The sequence below is a fragment of the Vipera ursinii genome, assembly GCF_947247035.1.
Source record: "Vipera ursinii genome assembly, chromosome: 1".
Classification (NCBI taxonomy): Eukaryota; Metazoa; Chordata; class Lepidosauria; order Squamata; family Viperidae; genus Vipera; species Vipera ursinii.
The window spans coordinates 157,164,876-157,186,804 of record NC_139512.1 but is presented as its reverse complement, the minus strand read 5'-3'; the positions used below and the strand labels follow the sequence as shown (position 1 = coordinate 157,186,804).

Sequence of the window (21,929 nt, the reverse complement as noted above, 5' to 3'; positions counted from 1 at the left end):
CAATCTCGCTCGAATCGATGGTATATAGGAAAATCGGCGGGCCCGCCCGCGGTGTCCACCTTTTTTGGGGGGCTCACGTTGACCAGTAGGTGGCGCAAGAGTCTACATTACAGCTCCCGATTCCTACCGATGAGGAAAAGCAAAAGGGATTCTCCCTCCTGTTCCTCCCCCCTACCCCGCCCCTCGCGCACACACACACACACACACACACACCCTTCTCTTCTAAAAGAAGAGGCTACCTAGCGGCTGCCTTGTTAAACTTCTACGTGGGAGGAAAAAGGAGGAGCACCTTTTGGCAGCTTCATTCCGCCTCTGCCTTGTCTCCAGATAAAAGAGGCAGTCTACTTTCTTTGCCAGCCAACCTAGTTCCTTCAGGACTCCCGGGCGGAAAACCCCCCCCACCCACCCACAACCGTGCTTTTATGAAAGATTAACAGCTGCGTGAGTGATTGCAGACTCAAGACAATGCGTAAGGGAGGAAGCGGTGTGTCTTGTTCTGTGTATGTAGGTGTGTGTGAGAGAGAGACTTGGGCAAGAAAAGTGTGAATATCCTCTCTCTTTTTTGCCTCTTTTCACTTACCGCATATCTTGAGTCCGATTTTCTTCGTGCAGCCATGAGCTACACCACACCAGGTATCATAGGCTAAAGGGAATAGAAACCAAAAAAAATTACTTCCTACAGAAGCGAATGGGTACCTCACAGTGCTGTATTGCAATTCCTACCTGGCAAATCAGCAAAATCTACATGCAAGATTTCACAAAACCAACACAATGTTTAGGTGTGGAAAAAAGTCTGATTCAACCTAGAAATCTTTCTTTCTTTCTTTCTTTCTTTCTTTCTTTCTTTCTTTCTTTCTTTCTTTCTTTCTTTCTTTCTTTCTTTCTTTCTTTCTTTCTTTCTTTCTTTCTTTCCTTTCTTTCTCTTTTCCTTTCCTTATTTCATTTCATTTCATTTCATTTCACTTCATTTCATTTCTCTTTTTGATGTAGTGGACACCAATGGCATACAAATCGATCTCTATCTCTGCCTCCCCCATCCCCCCACCATGAATTAAGACGATTTTAATCAACCATAAATGGAGCTCTAATAGCTCCATTATACGGTGTCCTGGGATTGAGGCTATGTAAGGCATCAGAGCTTGGTGTGACTCGTGTGGGAGAGCAGCTGTTTGTTTTTCTCTTTTCCAGTTTATTTCTTTGCAATCCTGGAATCATAGCAGAGGAGACAGGAAACGGGAGACTTGATTGACGGGACGCACGTGTGGACAAGCGGGAGTCTGGTGACTTCAAGGCTCAGTGGCAAAAGAGGTCCTATCAGGAAGAAACAGGCAGCTGGGAGAGATCCGATCTCCTAATAATTTGCTGGCAGGCTTCCATGAAAGTGGCAGCTTAAAATAAACTAGCATGAAATGGGGTCAGGGAAGAGTTCAAGAATTAATTGGGTGAACAATAGTATTTGACTAGATGATCAGACTTGCATGACTAGGCTGCAGCCGACTGACGAGTCAGGGTGCACATTAAAAGGCTTGTCACGTCTGCTTGGTCCCCCTTTTTCGAGACACCCCTTTTTCTTTTCATCTGGCTTGCTCTCTTCGCCCCCTCCCACCGACCTCCTTCCTCTGCCCCACTCCAGGCGGTTGAAGCGCGCGTCGCGCTGTCCATTCCTGGAGGTGCTGAAAGCAAGGGAGGAGGTGATAGCCTTCATGCAGCCCACTTCCTTGTTCTTTTTTTCCCCTTTTTTCATGAGAATCACGACTTTGCCAGAAATGTGGGCTACACACAACAGCAAGTGTAACTTATCCAGCAGAAAAATTAAAAGACTTTTTCTGCTAGGAATGGATGCCTCCTCCTATTTTATTTATTTATTTATTTATTTGATTTATATAGCGCCCTTCTCCTGAAGGACTCAGGGCAATAAAAATAAGAATACAGGTTACAAGATTTAAAGTTAAATGATTCTGCCCAATGTTGTAGGTTAGTTTTCAATTTTAGTTAGTTAGTTTTTCAATTTTCCAGTACCTCACAGGGCCCAGGATAAGAAGTGAAGGAAAAATAGCAAGAGGATGATAAGTAAACGACCTAAACTGGATTAAAGAAAGAAATATATAAAGAACATGGAACGGGTATAAGAAAAACAAATTACTGATGCCTTGGAAACTCCACTGGACCAAAAAAGTGCCCAATAAATAAAAATATTAAAAGGGCCACTAAAACGAGGTTAGTGAGATGCTACTTTCATTGAACCCATTTGGCAGGAGGGCTTTCAGAGGAGCATTTCTGCCTTTGTGAAAGGGACCACAGAGCAGGATCCTAAAAGGAAGAGGATGATGTGATTAAAATATACAGTATTATTTTATTACAGGACTTAAAACTTGAAGAGAGACCCAGATAGGTTTTACATGACACTGGGAAGTTTTCCCCAAATAAATTTAAGGCGAGATCCATTTAAAATATCATTGCAAAGGCCTCATGGAAGAATTCTAATACGTTTGACATTTGTAACTCAATCATAACCTACCCTAGTCTTGAAGGATTTCAGGCATTTTGAGAGTAGTTACTAAATGACACTATTGGCTCATATTTCCCTGTAAATCTGATAGATTCCGCAATTCCAAAACAGCATTTAAGAAGATAGGAACAGCCAAGGACTAAAAGGCTACTTCTCATTGCTTCTTGGGAAATGAACAGAAAGAGGCAGGGCTCTGAAGGGGAGGTCCTGGACTTTGGCTCCACCCACCCTCCGCCTTCAGTCCCCGCTCTTGCTTTCAATCCCCGCAAGCTTTTCCTGTTCTTTGGATCACATATAGGGGCAGCACCGATGGGCAAAGACAAAGAGCCGCCTGTTGCAGTCTTCTCCAACCTGGGCCCGCCAGATGTATTGGACTCCAACATCTGGATTCCCAGGCTGGGAACTGAACTTCATCAAGGAGGCATCCTTTCTGGACAGAATGATCTAGATTCTAGACAATTGATGGCTAGCAGAAAAAGAGTGTGGCTGGAAGAGGGAGGTCTTCTGAAAACTAGAGAGAGGATAGAAAAATAAAGAGGAGAAAGGAAGGGCAGAGGAAACAAGCCAGGCCGGAAAGAAAGGGAAGCAGTGTGTGTGTGTGTTTGTGTGTAACCCATATCCAATTTGGACAGTTGGTTGATATAGCAGACTCGACACTGAATCACGATAAACAAACTAGGGTTGCTGACTAAGAGAGCCGCGAAGGGGCTGTCAAGGACCAAAGGCAATGAGGGGGGCTGCCTCAAGTAAAAGGAGGGGCCAAGAAGGACACCGGGAGGGCGGGGAAGGGAGCCAAAGGGAAGTGCGGGCAAAAGAATGGCAGGCGATGAAAACCCCTCTGACAGGACTCCAAAACAGCCTCGCTCCCCGCCCGAGGCAGCCAGAGAGGCGAAGTGGGGCCCGGCAGGGAGAGGAGGGCAATCAAACAAGCCCCGCTCCCACCCACGCGCAGCACCCTCCGCGCGCCTCCCCGCCGGACCTCGGAGGCAGCCGTGGAAGCGCCCGCGAGCCGTCGGGAAACAATAGGAAATGGCTGCGGGAGCGCGGGCGGGAATGGCGCGCCCGGCACAATTGCCAGCCGGGGGCGCCTGGCAGGAGGCGCATTCCTTTGAATGGCGGGCAGGAGGCGGGCAGGCTTGCCGACGGGAACACGCGAGCGCGCGCGCACACTCACACTCACACTCAGACACACAAACCCTCTTCCTTTTGTCAAGTCCAGAAAGAAAGCCAAGCAATGCACAGTATGAACGAGCATCCCTAACCCGGTGTGTCATTTGACAAATTTGGGAGTTAGGCAGCTTTGCAGTCGGGAGGGGTGGGGTGGGGTGGGGAAGAAAAGACAGAAAACTCTTGTCCATCGTAAAGGAAGGATTTTTGTTTGGTTTTCCCCCCCTTCCTCCTCCTCCTCCTCCTCCTCCTCCTCCTCCTCCTCCTCCTCCTCCTCCTCCTCCTCCTCCTCCTCCTCCCCCCCCCTCCACTCTTCCTTGCAATCACCGGCTATTCACAGCGACGTCTGGGTGTTCATGCTTCATAACCCCGAAAGCCCTTCTAGGGCAAATACCATTCCCTGCTTGGCGGGGTTCGCCAGGCTTCGTTTCCTTCCCTTTCGATCACCCCAACCCCTCCTCGCTTTGTCTCTGGCGATTATGTCAAGCAGCCTGATTCCACCTCGGTTTCTTCTATGGGAACTGGATGGCTGTCTGAACGCGCTATGGCAAATCCTTCCTTCCTTCCTTCCTTCCTTCCTTCCTTCCTTCCTTCCTTCCTTCCTTCCTTCCTTCCTTCCTTCCTTCCTTCCTTCCTTCCTTCCTTCCTTCCTTCCTTCCCGCCACCTGCAGCATCACTCGCTTGGTCATTGGCCCCTGCCGATGTCCTCGCCAATTCGGGCCAGCGAGCTTTTCCGCGGGGCTGCTTTTCCGGGCGCCCTCAGGAAGGGCTGCTGAAGCGGAAGAAACGGGGAAGGACGCTTTGAGACCCGAGGCGTCCACCAAGGGCCATGAGCGCTTGCAGAACCTTCCGCCCTTTCCTCTAGCATCAAGTCAATGGCGGGAGGGGGGTGGGGGGTGGGTGGGAGGTGGCGGCAAGACCAGATCTTCCACCTTCCCTTCCTCGCCTTTCGCTAGGAACAGCATCAGGTTTCTTTGTTTTCAAGCAGAAAGAAAAACTACGCACTACCACCCTCCCAGCTTCTTTTTCGTCACCCTCTCGGTTTTAGCGGAGGTAGAGGAGGGGGATCCAAGAAGGCTTCCATGTTGGTCTTTTTTTTGGGGGGGGGGGAAGTGGGGTTTGTGCGTCTCGACTGTTTTTTCTCGAAGCCCCTGCTTTCAAGGAGGACGCATGCACGGGCGAGGTTTGCAAAACGAAAACCCGAGACCTACTTGTGGGTCGTAAATTAGTTGGATTGGGATCCTGAGCGGTGTTGGAGGAGGAGGGATCCGAGGTGGCCATGAGGTTCAGAGGCGCAGCCCTTGGGTCCCAGGAGTCTTCTTTCGGTCTTTCTCCGACTGCCCCCGCCGAAAGGACGGGCTGCAATGGAAGAGAAAAGCGGGTTTAGAAACCTGTTCCTCGGAAGAGCCTGGATCGCGGTCTCCCTCTCCCACTTTCTTCGGGGAACTGGGAGGCGATCCAGAAGCGAGTCTGCAGCCAACAATAAGCTATTAAACTCCTCAGGAAGTAGCTGTTGTCTGAGGAGGGGTGGGGATGGCGCGCGGGTGTCTGTGTGTGCAGAGAGAAGCCTGCACAAAAGGAAGGTGTGGGTACACACCGCGGACAAGGAGTCCTTATTCCCGCTTCCCGAAGCCCCGCAGCGACCGCGGCGATCTTGCTCTCAGACAAAGCGAGTTGGAGGGAGAAATGGCTGGAGGTGACGACACCTAGTCGGATTTTAGAAGGCAGCGCTGGCTGCTAAGCGAGACGAGGGGGAAGGTGTATGGACGGGGCTCAGAAACTGAAAAAGCCATTCCTTTGGCTCCTGGCAGGGATGGGGGGAAATAACTGGCGTGTCGCCGGCGGTGGAGAGAAGGACGGATCCAGCTGACCGGAACGTCTAGGGCAGCTCTATTAAAGGCCGATGAGGAGGCTAATTATGATTCATGCCAAATGGGGAACCAACTTCCAGTAAGCATGCTCAGAACACACACACACAGAGAGAGAGAGAGAGAGAGAGAGAGAGAGAGAGAGAGAGAGAGAGAGAGAGAGAGAGAGAGAGAGAGAGGGATTGTAACAGTCCGAAAGACCTAACAATCTTAGGTAGGTATGCGATTTTTGCGGCAATCTCCTTCCTTCCGATCTTATTTCCGTTTCAGATAAAATAATATAGAAAGCAATGCCGTTTGCTTAGTTGTGGAAAAAAACAATGCGGCTAAAAGAAACCCGGTAACCCTACATATTCGGCCGGCACAGCAATTTGCAGGCGCGAACACCCAAAGGCTTTGGGGGAAGGCAAATACAGGTGCGCCATAGAGCGGGGATAACTACTCGCCCTTCGAGACCAATGGCCTTAAAATGGGCAAAATTCGGCTTTGTAATTTCATAAACATAACCCGGCGTTCGGTTGAGGGGAGCTGCTCGGCCTTTGCACTGCTCTGCCAAGATTTTTCATTCGATCTCCGGGTTCCAAGATTCCTGGGATGGGGACCTGCGGATCAACCCATTTCCCCCCTTTTCTTCCTTCCACTGGCCGTGTCGGAATTGTTAATTTAATTGCTAATTTAAATATTTAAAAAAATCAAGCTGGCAACAAATGTACAAAGGGTTTTTTATCTCGATGGAAACCACCTCTGTCAGGGTTGCCTTTTTCAATACGAAAGTTTTTGTTCAAGCATTCATTCTTGCCAAATATAAAGACAGACGGCTGGATTTTTTTTAAAAAAATCCGTACCAAATCAAATTCCCATGCACATGAACTCCGAGAGCCGAGAATGACGGCTGCCCTGAGCCGAGCTTGGAAGTGAAGTAACAGGTTATGACCAACGCCATCCACTCCCAAATATTTCCCCAATATCCTTTATTCGAATTGATTAAGAGGAAGACATAGAAACCGTGTTATGGAGAGAGAACGATATCAAATTCCAGCTGAACAAAAAAACCCGAGATGGGCAGAGGTGGCAATAAAGGAGATACGAAAAACAAATAGCAAACACTTACCAATGAGAAACAGAGGACGCGAGAATAAAGTCCGAGAGTCCAAAAAGCATCGGATCGAGAAATCCGAGTTTTAGAAGGACTTGGTCCTTTATAAGGTTCCCCACAAACGACGGCGGAATATCAATGGCGCTCTGGAATTTAATTCGAACTGACCTCCCCTCCCGGGCTGCAAAGTGCCTGGGCTTTGCTTTTTTAAAAAACCAGAAGCCTCAACTGATTTGTTGCAAACGCTGACAGAAGTCACCACGCTTCTTCCAGCCCAGCGGAGGGGGAGGAAGGCGTGAGGATGTTAACTGGGGCGGGGGAGGGGGGGGTGTTGAATCACGCGCGTTATCAAGCTAATGTGATTGACTTGCAGGTGTTCTGGCTTCCAAAAGGAGGACCGTAGGGGAAGGGCACGTGACGGCTGTTTTGAACCCATTCGGAGCCAGATCACGACAGGGGTTCGTCTTGCAAATAACGGAGCGCTCCTTCACAGCGCATTTAGGAAAGGTCCTTCCCAGTTATTCAGACTAAGCTTCCAAAACTCCAAACCTTAGGAATTCAGGCCAGATTACCTCTTTTTGCAATATAAGCGTTTGTAGAATAGAAGGAGGAGGGTTGTCGTGTTCTGCTCATCTCATCTAAGTTCCGTTCTTCAACTTAGTTCCGTTCTTCAAAAGACCCCTACGATCCTAGTTTCAGGGCTCTCCTTGTCTTTCTCGGATAAAAATCGTGTGAGTGGCTATTTATATTATTAAATAATCGTTTTAAGGAGAAAAGCTTCCTTTTTCTGAAGGCGCGTCTAGGTTTTTCAAAGTGGGAAACTCGAATGCCATATGGCCACTAGGTGGCGCCGACGAATAAAAAATGAGATGTTTTCCAAAGTCTGCTTACAAAAATAGGACACTTAATCGTTTGGACTCGGCTCTACCCACACGCATTAAATTTGCATTTCTTAACTGCTCTTTTTTTTCTCTCCCTTTGGCAAAGGGACAGGAAAAGAGATACCGAATTTTTAAAAAAATGCTCTTCCGTGTTGCCAATTTATGTTTTGTTAGCTCGGAGCCTGGTAATATCAGATTAATATAAATACTTCTCCAAGGGGAAAAGGGGAGCTTTGTAACACCTAATTAGGGGAGGAGGAAAGGAGAAGTTGCATTAGGAAAGGCTGAAGAGGAGAATCAGGCAGCACCCGTGAAGACTCTGCCTGTCCTTCATTGAAGGACTTCCGTAAAATAACTTATCAACCTCGTCAGAGAGTAGTAGGCAGTAAATACCTGACTACCCACCAAAACGACCATTTTGCTCTGCGTAAGAAATGATAACTCACCTGCTTCTCCATCCCAAGCAGAGGCTATTTTTAAGAGCGTTAAAAAGATTTGCCAGCATACTAACCATTATTCACTATTTGGAAAACAATAAAATAAAACCAAACAGATTCAGACTCCGGGGCCCTGCTTGAATGATAAGAAAACAATGCTACCCACGGTGCGACACGCAGGGACAGATTTAGCATTAAGCTGCTCTGTTAACCATTCGATTGCTTAGCTTTTTTGGGGGGGGAGGGGGTAAAGTCGTTTTTTTAAAAATGAACTTGACTTGCACAGACTAAAAAATATTGTTGGATCGAGTACTTCTGCAAAGACAAAAAAAAAAAGATAAATAACACATCACTTAAGGCTAGTTCAGGGCTGCTCCTGCAAAGACCCTGTTCAAAGGCTGCAATGAGAGACGGTGGGCGGTACAAGGGGCACGAGTCTATTGTGTTACAATCGATTTCAGCACCATGGAGAGCAGCAACGGGCAGGAAGATAATTAGGGTGATTAAAAAGGCTGTTCTCGCTAAAGCAAAGTCAGAAATGGAATTCGAAAAAGGAAGGGGGGGGCTAGATTGTGTAACCATTTCCAGACCCTTTCTCTCCAAATACTAATTGCTTAGCGACGAACATGTATTTTTATTTTATTTTATTTTTATTTTAATTCCATTTATATCCCGCCCTTCTCCGAAGACCCAGGGCGGCTTACAAGCTTAGCAGTAGCCTTCATTCTATGTATATGCCTGCTTATTAGGGCTTTCACACACACACGCCCCAAGCGGCATTATTACAAAGTCAGCTTATTGCCCCCAACAATCTGTACCTAGGCCTTTGGGGTATGCCAAGTATTGTCAGAATAAAAATGACACACTTGGCCCTCCACCGTTACTAAACAGAATCAAGAGAAGATAGAAACAAGCAGATCATGGTTATCAAAATATTGCTGATATTCTCAGAAGGACAAATAATTACATATACCTACTGATGGGTGGGGGGAACCCCAGGAATTAGATCTACAGCAAGGTGAACAAATTTTAGTCTAGGCAAAGTCTTTCTCTAGAACTCAAACATCTGTCCAACAGAGGAGAATGTTTGACCACATTCTCGGCCCAGAAATGTATGTTTAGCATAGAGATCTGAACCAATTTTTCATTAATTCTATACTTTCCCCCAAGTTTACTGAATTTCAGCAGTCTAATTTAGGAGGTCTTTGTGTTTGAATATCACTGATCTACTGAAAATCACATAAAGATGTATGAATCGATTGAGATCTGTCATTTTTCTGCTTCTGGCCTACAGTACTATATACAGTAATATGACAGTAGTTCTCAACCTTTTCTTCACCACTGACCCCCTTTTAATACGAGAATGACCACAGACCATGACCAGGGACCCCCAAGATTTAACTCAAGATTTAAATCATAACATTTCTTTGAGCTTTCATGCACCCCCTATGATGATCCTACGGGGTCCAAAGACCACTGGTTAAGAAGCACTGTAATATGAGATGTCATAGCACCCAAATGTATTGAATTTCCTTCAACTATAAGCTTTAGCTTTATTTTACCAATGAGGACAATGAAGCAATCAAAGCACTTCAACTTGTAAAAACAACACTAATAAATGTTGCTTTATCTTCAGTGGTAACAAACACCTGCAGGCTGAAGCTGGAAGACTTAAGTTTTAACAAAGAGCAACCAACTGTCTGTGATTTTTCAGATTAATGAACATTTTTGACTGCACAATTTATAAAAGCCAAGCTGGAAGTGCAGGCAAAATATATTCAGTCTGGATCCCCCTTAACTGGCAATTATTATGAAAATAAGACTTCCAGAGTTGCCATTACCAGTCCCACTTTAAAGCAAAGGGCTTTTAAAAAGCAAGCAATTATGAGCAAATCACATAATGAAAAAGGAGACCTAACTCCCTTATTATAGAACTTTTTTGTTGTTTTTTAAAGAAAAATCTAAACTAAGGAGTTTTCTCTCAAGTGGCACTGTATCTCAATCTCACATTCTGAATGTTCCATTTTTCTGACTTTAAAGTTGATTTCAATTACTGTTTCTGAAACTTGCTAGATGAAAAGGTCCATCATTTCAAAACTATTAATTTCTTGAATAGTCTGCTATCTACCTGACAATCGTCATGGCTTTTTTTATTTAAGGGGAACCTGTCAGCAAGGAAAGAAAACTGGTGCTAAGCATCAAGTCTTTGACTTGTAAATTATTTGAATATTTCATATGTAAGTGTAAAATTTGATATTTTTCTCTAGTATGGCATGTAATGTCCGGAGCAGCGCATTGGCCTAGAGGTGAAGATGCTCACCTCACACTCAGGAGATTGAGAGTTCAGTGCTGGGCAGCAACAGATGTTTCTTTACCAGGGTGCAAAGAGAAAATATTTGCTGTAAAATCCTGATAGGCATTAGGAAGGGCATCAAGCCAGTAATCACTCAGCTCCATTCAGTCGCTTCTACTCCACCCCCCCCCCCCAAAAATAGCATGTAATATCTGTTCAGTTACCATCCTTTGCAAACAACAAAACAAAAAGCACAAGCTGAATTTGTGGATCCAGCGGGTTCCATTAATTTAAACTTCTGGCTGGTTGTTGGTTGTACCAAAACAATGTCAGTGGCCTTCGTTAGCATATTGGAACCAGCTGGAGCCTGAATTCCACATTTGGTAACTCCTACTGCAAATGGCACTCTAGGTCAGGGGTCCCCAACCCCTGGTCCGTGGACCGGTACCAGGCTGCGGCATGCCAGCAACCGGTCCGCAGAAACAAGCAAAGCCCCATGCAGGCAGCACACAAAACCACGCACTCTCTGCTCCGCAGAAAAACGTTTCTCCACGGAACCGGTCCCTGGTGCCCAAAAGGTTGGGGACCTCTGCTCTAGGTGAAGGCAGAAACTACTTCAAGCATATTATTATTAATGATTTAACATTCATTAATAATAGCACTCAACATTCTTTGAGACTTTCATCTAAGTGGAGTATGGTGGATAAAGTCTTACTGTATAACCCCTTAAGCACCTTGTATTATATTTTCTCGTTGCGAAGAAATATTATTTCAACCCTGATTTAGAGAAGCCCCTTTTTTCTCCTTTTGTTCCTTCTGGGTATATTGCATTTAGACTGTTTCGTTTGTTTAATTCGACTTTACCTGATTCAGCGCTCCCTTGTTCTTTCTTGTCAACCACTAATTTAGATTTCTCACAGTACAGCATGTATTAAGGCACCTGGATTTCTGAATATCTGTGGCAGTGGCGTAGCGTGGGTTGTCAGCACCCGGGGCAAGGCAAGTAATTTGCGCCCCCTAACCCGTGGATTTTAGCACTCGAGTCTCTTCCACTAGATTAGTTAAAGAAACCCTTACCCCCTAAGCCCAGGCAGGGGCAGAGAGCTGTGAGTGCGAGCGCCCCCCCCAGATGTTGCGCCCAGTGCGGCCGGCCCCCCCTGCACCCCCCACGCTACGCCACTGATCTGTGGTGCAAAACCTAAGCACACCTCTCCATAAAATGTATACTACTTTTTTCTTCTTCTGCTTCCTTCTTGTAAAAAAAACCATCCTTTCCTTGCCTTTGTTTTGTTGCCATGCATCTCTACCTTCGCTTTTCCCAATCTAATTTCCTCAGGCTTTTGCTTACCTTTTTCTAAGGTGAACCAACTGCTTTATTTACTCCTCCACTTACCCAGCCTTTTTTAAATTTTCTCTTAATCAACTGTGAATTTTTCCCTTATTTCTGTGATGATACTTGTTCAGCCAGCTTTACTGCTTATGCCACTTATGCTACTTCTTTCTCCCTCTTGGATCAATTAAAAGTCTGACATTTTTTTTCTAGGCGGCTGCACTGTATTTTATCATCAAACGTCATGGCTTTCCATTTTTACTATGTCAATTTTATCTGTTCAACCAAGTGTATTTCGATTTACACGTAGGGATTAGTAAAAGTGTTCGACCAATCCCATTTTGGAGACACGGTAAAACTGCAGAAATATTAGCTTGAGATCTTTGCCAATGTGGGTTTAAATCCAGATTTCATAAGGGCTCAAACATGATCACATTGGTAGATGATCAGTACTGGAAGAGAGACAGGAGAGGAGGGTCCTTGGTGCTCTCTGAGCTTGGTTGTTTTCTTGCAGGGTTCATTACCCAAGCTAGGTAACATCATCAGTGCTGGTAAAGAGTGGGATTTGTTCTCTGTTTATGTTCTAATACAGGGGTCTTCAAACTTGGCCCTTTTATGACTTGTGGACTTCAACTCCCAGAATTCCTCAGCCACAAGTCATAAAAGGGCCAAGTTTGAAGACCCCTGTTCTAATAGCTTGCCCTGTCAGTGTTGGTGGGAGAGGTCTTAGAGATTCTTTGGTTGGGCTGTTTATTGTTGACTTCTTTGGCAGTTTCTTGATTGGGGTCTTGTTTACTTGATTGTTGGTCTGATCTTAATCTTGGAGTTAATCTATGCTCATCCAGGTGTTGATTGCTGGTGGGGACTGGGGAGGTGTTTTGGTCTTTTTGTTCTCTGTTTTGCCTTCTTCTCTCTTTCGCATAGTAAATAGATATTGTTTATGTCTATAAGTCTATTGATGGCTAACTTGTCAGAGTGCCAGGCTTCTGGAAATTCCCTAGCGTTTTTTGGGCTTGGCAATTGAAACTGTGGTTAAATCTGTCCATGTGATGTGAAATTAAAGTTTTCATCATGTCTTCTGACTGCTAGTTGGTATTCATGAATGCATTTTGCCAGTCTTCTGCCTGTCCTACATAGTGGTTGTGGCAGTCATTACACTGTGTGTTGTGGATATCTCCTGTTTTTCTTCTGGGGCTGCTGGGTCTTTTGGTTTATTTTATTTTTTTATTTTTATTTTAATCCCATTTATATCCCGCCCTTCTCCGAAGACTCAGGGCGGCTTACACTCTAAGCACAAACCAATGTGCTTAGCAGTAGCCTTCATTCTATGTATATGCCTGCTTATTAGGGCTTTCACACACACCCCAAGCGGCATTATTACAAAGTCAGCTTATTGCCCCCAACAATCTGGGTCCTCATTTGACCTACCTCGGAAGGATGGAAGGCTGAGTCAACCTTGAGCCTCGTGGGATGCGAACCTGCACTAATTGCAGGCAGCTGGTGTTACTTAAGGAGGCTTGTATACTACATTGATTCCATGCAGTTGTAGTAGTCTGTTGGTGGTTTCCGAGATGTGCTTAATGTATGGCAGTGTTATTCTTTTTAGGGCTTGTGCTGGCTGTGCTGTGTTAGGTTGTGTGATCAGGCACTTTTTGATAAAGTTGTGTGGATATCCATTTTGTTGGAATATGTTACAGAGCCATGGTGGCACAATGATTAGAATGCAGTATTGCAGTCTGACTCTGCCCACTGCCGGGAGTTCGATTCTGACCTTAGTCAAGGTTGACTCAGTCTTCCATTCTTCCAAGGTCAAGGTTAGTAAAATGAAGACCAAGATTGTTGGGGGCAATATGCTGACTCTGTAAACTGTTTAGAGAGTGATATAAAGCACGATGAAGCAGTATGTAACCCTAAGTAAGTGCTAAGGGCTATGTTGTATAGATGCTCTGTTTTCTTTTTCACTGTTCAAGGTTGCTGCGGTGAGTTTGTGCTCATCGAAGTAAAGTTCTTAGCAGCTTCTCTTGTGGGAAGTTGGTTTGTTGCTTTGGTAGAGGAGTCCTTGGTTGCTGTGGGTAGTAAATGGATACAGAGGTACAAGAGGCATCATCCTATTGGTATTCCTATATCTCTTATGGCTCTTGATATCAAGGTCTATGGTAGCCAGGTGGCAGTGCTTAAAGCAGTTTTGTAGTGGTTGACTCTGATAAGGTTGTTTTGTCTGATACAGATAAGAGACAAAGATTTTGCTGCCCCCCAAAAAAGGTCTTTTATTTTACAAAATTAAGTCCTAATTCTTATAATTCTGTTTTCCATTCTCAAACTTAAGATCTTCCTAAATAAAATCCTAGAGTGACTTCCTATTACTATAAGCTAACAACTACTTTTGTTTAATATCTGGATTTATATCCTGTGTTCTATGTTCACGTTCCTAGCATTGTTAGTAACACTGCTTTCCTATCTTAACCATTTCCTAGCATTTTCAATCTGGTTTCCTGCAAGGTCTTCAGCTCTTGCAATCAAACTGAGTCCACTGCACTTGAGAATCCTTCTCACCTCTGCAGACTTGCAAACGGGGCTTTCCTTTGCCCCCAGCACTCACGGTCCTCTCTCCCTCTGGAGCTGGTTTGGGGAGCTGTGTGCCCAGGATGTAGCACAGAGGGGGCTTGTTTTGGTTTCTTCTTTTGCAGATTCTGATCAGGGTTTCTGACACCTCCCCCAACCCAATCTTTGCTCCTCAGCAGGTCTTGAAACTCCACAGCTTGCCTCCCCCCCATCTTTTAACTTTGTTGTGGCAGTTTTTCTCCCACCTATCTGCTGTCTTTTTGATTTAACTCCTTCTTCCTTCTACCCACCCACATGCTTGACTTGTTGTCCATTTTATGTGATGTGCTCTGTACTGAAGGAGAGGGTGAGACATCCTTAATCCTCTTTCCCAGGCTGTAACATGAGTTCTGAATCCCAGGGGGAAGGAGAATTGTCTGATCACCCTGAGTTTTGAGTTCATTCTCCCATGCACTCTTCCCAGACAGTGGTGTTAGGAGACAATTACTCTGCTCCTTGAGAAATATCACATGGATGCAAGGTAGCTCTCATATTATATAATGCCTATGTGAATGTCAACATCCAGCTGGAGAATCCAAATAAAACTCTAGGTGCATTCCGCCTCTGAAAATCTTACAAAATCTTTATTGAATACACTACAAAGCCCGAAGCCAGTTAAAGGTGCTCACAAGCCTTGCACAATTTAGGCTCAGGTTGTCTGCAGAATGCATCCTCCTACCTTTCTGAGGTTACTTAGGTTATTAGCAGGACATTTTCAAAAATAAATAAATAAATCCTGCAATGATACATTAACATAATTCCCTTTCTACAGAAGGGCAATTATGATAAAACAACTTGCTTCTGGAATTGATTCAAGACTCTTCTCTATTAGAGTTCAGTAAGGGGATCAAATCTTTTCAAATACATATTTTGGAGTTCTGCACTTTTAAAGGATTTTATTAATTTGTTTGAAGGTGTACTGTAAACTCATCAGAGCCTGTGGGGTTGAGTGGCATGAACAAGTATGAATTTTCCACAAGATTAGAAATACTCTGTCTTATCTCTCTGGGTCAATTGTTGGCTTTGGAGTTCTTCCTTTGCCTTTCAGCACTTAGAAACATTCCAGAAAGTCAGGGTTCATTCAGCATTCTAACCCTGAGTTTCCCCCCCCCTAGATTTTCCGCTGCAGCTACTGCTACTAAGCAAGAGATAAAACATCTAATTGTAGCTGGAACTAAAACATAATTGGAGCTGAAAAACAGATTAAGCACAACCATACCTTAGAATTCTCGAACTAGCTTCAGAAACTGTATCAGTGGGGGGGGGGGAGAAAGGAAATTCTTATAGCAAAACTATCGTGAAACATCAGTAACTGAAAAGTAGATAATACTACACAGCATTGCCGAGAGGATACCCATTTGAAAATGGGGAAAATATTCTCACAATCTCTCAGCCTTCTTTAATGTACTGTGTGGGATTTTAGCTTACATCATTCACAGCTAATCTAACTGCAGATCAGACCAGCTGGGGATTAAGGAGATTGTAGTCTCATTCATCCAGATCAGGGGTCTTCAAACTTGGCCCTTTTACGACGTGGACTTCAACTCCCAGAATTCCTCAGCCTGGCACGCTGGCTGAGGAATTCTGGGAGTTGAAGTCCACAAGTCGTAAAAGGGCCAAGTTTGAGGACCCCTGATCTAGAGGAACCAGTTTGGCAAATTTGGCTTCTGGTACAATATCAGGCAGGGTCTGGAAAGAGATGTACGATACATTCCCTTTTTCTGCTTTTTCTTAGTAGAAATCTTTGGGAGATTCAAAAATCACAATAGTAATTTCTGTAATCAGCCTCTAACCCTCTTGAAACCTCTTGTGTTATACTTTCAAAACAATCAAAGATACTGTATATATCAGACCTGCCTTTAACGCTCTGAGCGAAGACTGACACCAGTACCTGAGGCAATCAACCCTAAATATTAGGAACAACCACACTGATCCCACAAATTGTACACCACGTAAGAAGCTATGCACAAGCGGACTTCCGGTGGCGGCGCGGTGCCGGAGACAGCCTTTTCGGGCTGCCCGCGGCTCAGCTGTGTTGTTTTCACCCGAAACAGCGCCGATCAGCTGTTCGGGTGAATTTGAAGCCCCCTCCTCGGGAGAAGAGGAGGGGGAGAGGCCCCAGGTAGGGGTTGAGTTCTCCGGGGCCGCCTGAGCTTAAAGCTTGGGCGGCTGAAGGATTGAACTCCCCCGTAGCCTGGGTTGCTCCCAGCTGTTCAGCGTCTCTGCTCCGTGATTTCTGGAGCGGAGCCAGGCATTTGCGACCACCCCTGCCAGAAGGAAAGACCATGGAATAAAAAGAGCAGGCAGAGCGGTACAGGAGGATAAGGTGAAGAGGACTTTTATTCTTGCTCTCTAGCTTAATGGACTTTATAAACTTAAAGTGAAAGTGCGTCACAAGTGAAAGTAAAAAGATGGCGGCTAAACCTCCCCCAAAAACTCTTCGGAGTGCTGGAACTTCTCCGGTGCAACAGACATCATTGCAAGCTTTGCTTCCTCCTGCTGCACTGACATCAAAGGACTTACAAGATGCTCTTGAAAAACATGCTCAGGTAATTTTGGAATCAATGGGTGATAAACTGGCAAAGATGGAGGAGAAATTGGAGGAGAGGATGGAGGAGAAGTTCAGTGCGATGAGGGTAGACATTTTGTCTACAGTGCGTAGTGTGGCTGAATGTGTGCAAGATCTGGATGAAAAAGTGGAGGATCTGACTCAAAAGAATGCCATATTAGAAGCAAAGGTATTGGAGAATGAAGATTTAAGAGACAAAATGGACAGAGAACTGTGTCTAGTTCAATATTACCAGATGCAATATGCTGTTAGAATCAGAGGTTTAAAAGAAAATGTTAAGGAAGATCTAAAGCAGCTGATTTCTGAAGCTCTGGAAGCAGTATTGGGTCAGCCAGCATCTGAAATAAAGGGAGGCATGGATAAAGTGTTCCGTGTTAATTCATGGATTGCTAGACAGAAAAAGTTACCTAGAGATGTGGTGGTATATTTTGCAAAGAGGGAAATTAGAGATGAAGTTATTCAAGCTGCCTATGATACTAAAGTTGTGATTGCTGACCAAGAAGTTTTGGTCTTAAAAGAAATTCCTCCAAAGATCTTAAGGAGAAGAAAAGATTATGCATTTCTTGTGCAGGAGCTCAAACAACGTGATATAAGGTTCAGATGGGAGATTCCAGTTGGATTGGTGGCGATGCATGAAGGCAAAAGGTACCGTCTGGTCACTGTGACACAGGCGCGGGATTTTTATAACAATGTTTTAAAAGCAACCCCACTATCACTTCTGGAAGCTGCAAAGGGATCTGGAGAAGGAAAACTTCAAGAGGCTGAAGCTGGACAGACAGAGGAGAATGGTGCTGGAGGAGATCAAGCTACAACTTCTTTGGCTGATCCTGGAGAGCAGAGGGTGACGCGTGCTGCTTTAAAACGAGCAAAAAAAATAAAAGAACAAGATCAGCAGAAGTCTATGGAACTTCCAAAACCTACATACAGCCAAGCAGTGGGAGGAGCACGGCCTAAAGGAGAGCCTATTAAAGAAGTGCTCCAACAGCTTTGGGATGACATGCATGGCGACTAAATTTTTAACTTGGAACGTTAATGGACTAAATTCACCACAGAAGAGGAAGAAAGTTTTTCAATATTTAAAACAATTCAAGATAGATGTTATATGTTTGCAAGAAACGCATATTAGGGCTATGGACCAAAAGTATTTATTGAACTTAAGGTTGGGCACGCAATTTGTTGCTTCTGCAATGAATAAGAAAAATGGAGTGGTTGTTTATGTTAAAAGTGCCTTAACAGCGGACTTAATTGAAGCAGATAAGCATGGAAGATACGTTATGATAGAGTTGCTGTTAGAAGGTAAAAAGACGCTTTTAGTTGGATTATATGCTCCTAATCAACAACAAGCTGATTTTTTTAGTTTACTTCACACAAAGCTTACTCAGTTGGATTATAAATCGTTCATTTTTATGGGGGACTGGAATGGTGTTTTGGATGTACAGATGGATAAGGCTGGTTCTTTTAAACACGTTCCAAGTCATGCTAGACTGCCTAAATCCTTTTTTGAAATGAAGGATGACTTGGAACTGCGAGATATTTGCCGTGAAATACATTTGCATGGAAAGGATTATACTTTTTTTTCTGACAGACATCAATCTTTTTCCAGGATCGATTTTATTTTGCTGACTAATGACTTTTTTTCAAGGATTAAAAAGGTGAAGATATGTGCAAGAACTATTTCTGATCACAGTCCAGTCTGGCTAGAGATTAATAAGGAGAATAGAGATAGGCGCTCGTGGCGCGTAAATGAGAATTTGTTTAGAAATCAGAAAAATGTGGAAGAATGTAAACAGTGGATGAAGGATTTTTTTGAAATTAATATGAACAAAGACACTTCTATGGACATGGTTTGGGATGCTAGCAAGGCCTATATGAGAGGGGTGTTGATATATATGAACAATAAACATAGACGTATTTTGGAAGCCAGGAGGAAAGAATTGGAGAATGAAATTAAGGAAAAGGAAAAGGCTTTGATTTTGAATCCAGCGGATGTGAAGACTAAGGAGGTTATTAAGCTATTAAAAGGACAATTTGACAAATTAATGGCTGACCAAGTGGCAACCAATTTGCGGTTTGCCAGGCACAATACCTTTTGCAATGCTAATAAACCAGGTAGATGGTTAGCTTATAGGCTGAGGAAAAAGTAAAGGGCTTCTAATATAGATAAAATTGAGCATAAGGGACGGGTTGTGTTTCAACAGGATCTTATTAAGGATGCTTTTGTGGATTTTTATTCTAAATTATATGCTAAGGAGAAGATTAATGAAAAAGACATTGATATATATTTGGAGAATGCTAGCATCCCGGTTCTTACGCAAGAACAAAAAGAGGGGATTAATCAATTGATAACAGAGGAAGAAATTCTTATAGCAATTAAGGAATTGAAGGTGGACAAAGCGCCAGGTACGGATGGTTTGACTGCGGCTTATTACAAAAATCTACAATTAGAGATGATAAAACCGTTAAAGGAACTGTTCCAGACAATTCAGAGGGGGGGAAAGGTGCCTCCGTCTTGGAGAACTGCTTTTATTTCTTTGATTTCGAAGGAAGACCAAGATGCTACTCAAGTTAAAAATTATAGACCGATATCGCTTTTAAATACAGACTACAAGATATTTGCTAAGGTGTTGGCTAATAGACTGATGAGGGTTCTGCAACAGGTGATTCATGGGGACCAAACGGGGTTTATTAGTGGTACGCAAATGAAAAATAATGTGAGGCATATAGTTGATGTGTTAGAGTTTTTGGAAAGGAATAACCAGATCCCTGCGGCGCTAATTTTTTTAGATGCTGAAAAAGCTTTTGATCAATTGAATTGGCAATTTTTGATGAAAGTCTTGGATAAAATGAATTTTGGGGATAATTTTTTGCAACCAATTAGGGCATTATATCAAAAACAAATGGCCCGAATAATAGTTAATAATAGCCTGACAGAAGCATGTAATATTGAGAAGGGCACAAGGCAAGGGTGTCCGTTATCGCCCTTGTTATTTGTACTAACATTGGAGATATTGTTGGTTAAAATACGGAATTCGGAAAAAATTAAGGGTATACAAATTAGAGATCAGGATTATAGATTGAGAGCGTTCGCAGACGATCTGGTTGTTACAGTGACCCAGCCGGAGAACTCTGTTGTGGACCTGATGGAGATAATAATACAATATGGGAAGGTTTCTGGATTTAAAGTTAATACACAAAAAACTAAAATTCTGGCCAAAAATATGACAGCTTTGCAAAAGGCTCTCTTAGAAGGATTAACTGGATTTGAGATTGTTAAAAGGGTTAAATATTTGGGGGTGCTTTTGTCGCCCTCTAATACAAAGTTATATAAAAATAATTACTGTATGAAAAATTATGGGGGAAAATTCAAAAAGAAATGGAGAGTTGGGAAAAATTGCAATTGTCTTTGTTGGGGCGAATCGCAGCAGTGAAAATGAATGTCCTGCCTAAATTCTTATTTTTATTTCAAATGATACCGGTTCTTAAGAAAGATTCTAATTTGGAGGAATGGCAGCGAGGTATCAATAAATTTGTATGGGCAGGGAAAAGGCCACGAGTTAAACTAAAGATAATACAGGATACTCGTGAAAGAGGTGGTCTTAAAATGCCTAATTTTAAATTATATTATGAAGCTGCTGCTTTAGCAGGAATAAGTGATTGGATTAATTTGACACAAGAGAGATTATTAAATCTTGAGGGCCATGACTTGTTGTTTGGCTGGCATGCATATTTGTTGTATGATAAGAAGGTAGATAATGTTTTTAGAGTGCATATTTTAAGACAGGCATTGTTGAGGGTTTGGAAGAAGTACAGACATAAATTAGATTGTAAGATACCATTGTGGGCAATCCCAAAACACGCAATAGAAAATATACATGCTGGTTTCAAACATGATGTGACTACGTACAAGGAGATTCTAAGCTTGGAAAGAAATGTCTGGTGTTTGAAACCATATAGTCTCTTGCGAGATGAGAAGATTGTTCAGACTTGGTTTCAATATATTCAGCTACGGGCCAGGTGGAAAGAAGATCAGAAAAATGGTTTTACAATGACTGATGAAAATCTGATAAAGCAAATCAGAAACCAGGGTCCAGCACATATTAAACGGATATATCTTGCCTTGATAGAAATTGACTCAGAAACAGAACTCGTTAAGGATTGTATGATTAAATGGGCCCAAAATATCCAAGAAGTTATCACAATGGACACATGGGAAAGGATTTGGGTGAGGAACGTAAAATTTACACAAGCTCAAAATTTAAGAGAAAATTTTTATAAAATGTTTTACAGATGGCATTTATATCCTAAAAAGCTGGCAAGTATGTATCCGAACTATCAGCCTAAATGCTGGAGGTGTGGTGAAGAAGATGCAACATATTTTCATATATAGTGGACTTGTAAAAAGGTTAAGGCCTTTTGGATAAAAATTTGGTGGAACATGCAGAAGATTTTCAAGCAAAGGATAAAGTTTTGTCCGCAACTTTTTTTGTTGGGTATAATTACAGATGCTACGGTTGTGGACACTAAGCTGATGTTGAATTTAATTACGGCAGCAAGACTCTTAATAGGCCAATATTGGAAGAAGGAGGAACTGCCGACTGTAGAAGAATGGACTTTAAAGGTTTCCGACCTGGCAGAGATGGCGAAGATCTCGGCTTATTTGAAAGATCACTCGCAAGAACGTTATGTTATGGAGTGGAGAAAATGGATTGAGTATATCCAGAAGAAATATGGGACTAAGAAGTTTCATGTAGCATTTGAATAAGTCTTCCTTTTTTTCTTTTTTCTTTTTTTTCTCTTTTCCTTTTTTTATATATTTTATATTAATAGTGTTTGTAATTATCCTATATGAGCTAGAGAGAGATGGATTTCAGAGTTTATGGTTGTTAGCATATGAATGTTTACGATTGGTTTTTTTTTTGTTCTTTATACCTTGTACTTAGTTCTGGGAAGTCGGGGGGCGGGGGAGGGGTAGGGAGGGAGGGATAGGGGAGGGTTAGGGGGGATTGTTAAAGATAAAATGTATGATAAAACTTTTCAATAAAAAAAAAAAGGAGCTATGCACAAGCCACACATTTGTATCCCACGATAAACGGCTGAATTAATGGACTGTTGATTTTAATGTATTTTGCAGAAAAAAGAAAAGAAAAAGAAACATTTATTTAGGGTGCTTCCAAATTT

At 43.2% G+C, this 21,929-nt stretch overlaps 1 protein-coding gene across 1 annotated transcript in view; it reads right to left on the bottom strand.

Moving 5' to 3' along the window:
- The window catches only part of GAD1 (glutamate decarboxylase 1), a gene marked incomplete at its 3' end in the record, with an annotated part of 57,723 nt that extends 52,745 nt beyond the window's left edge, over positions 1-4,978 (bottom strand). Inside the window, exons 1-2 of the mRNA XM_083379502.1 lie at positions 4,888-4,978; positions 581-643 (exon numbers count right to left, since the gene is read on the bottom strand). Coding sequence (XP_083235628.1) covers positions 581-643; positions 4,888-4,957 — 133 coding nt within the window. The 5' untranslated portion in view covers positions 4,958-4,978. The remainder of the gene's footprint in view (positions 1-580; positions 644-4,887) is intronic.
- Positions 4,979-21,929: the final 16,951 nt, after the last annotated feature.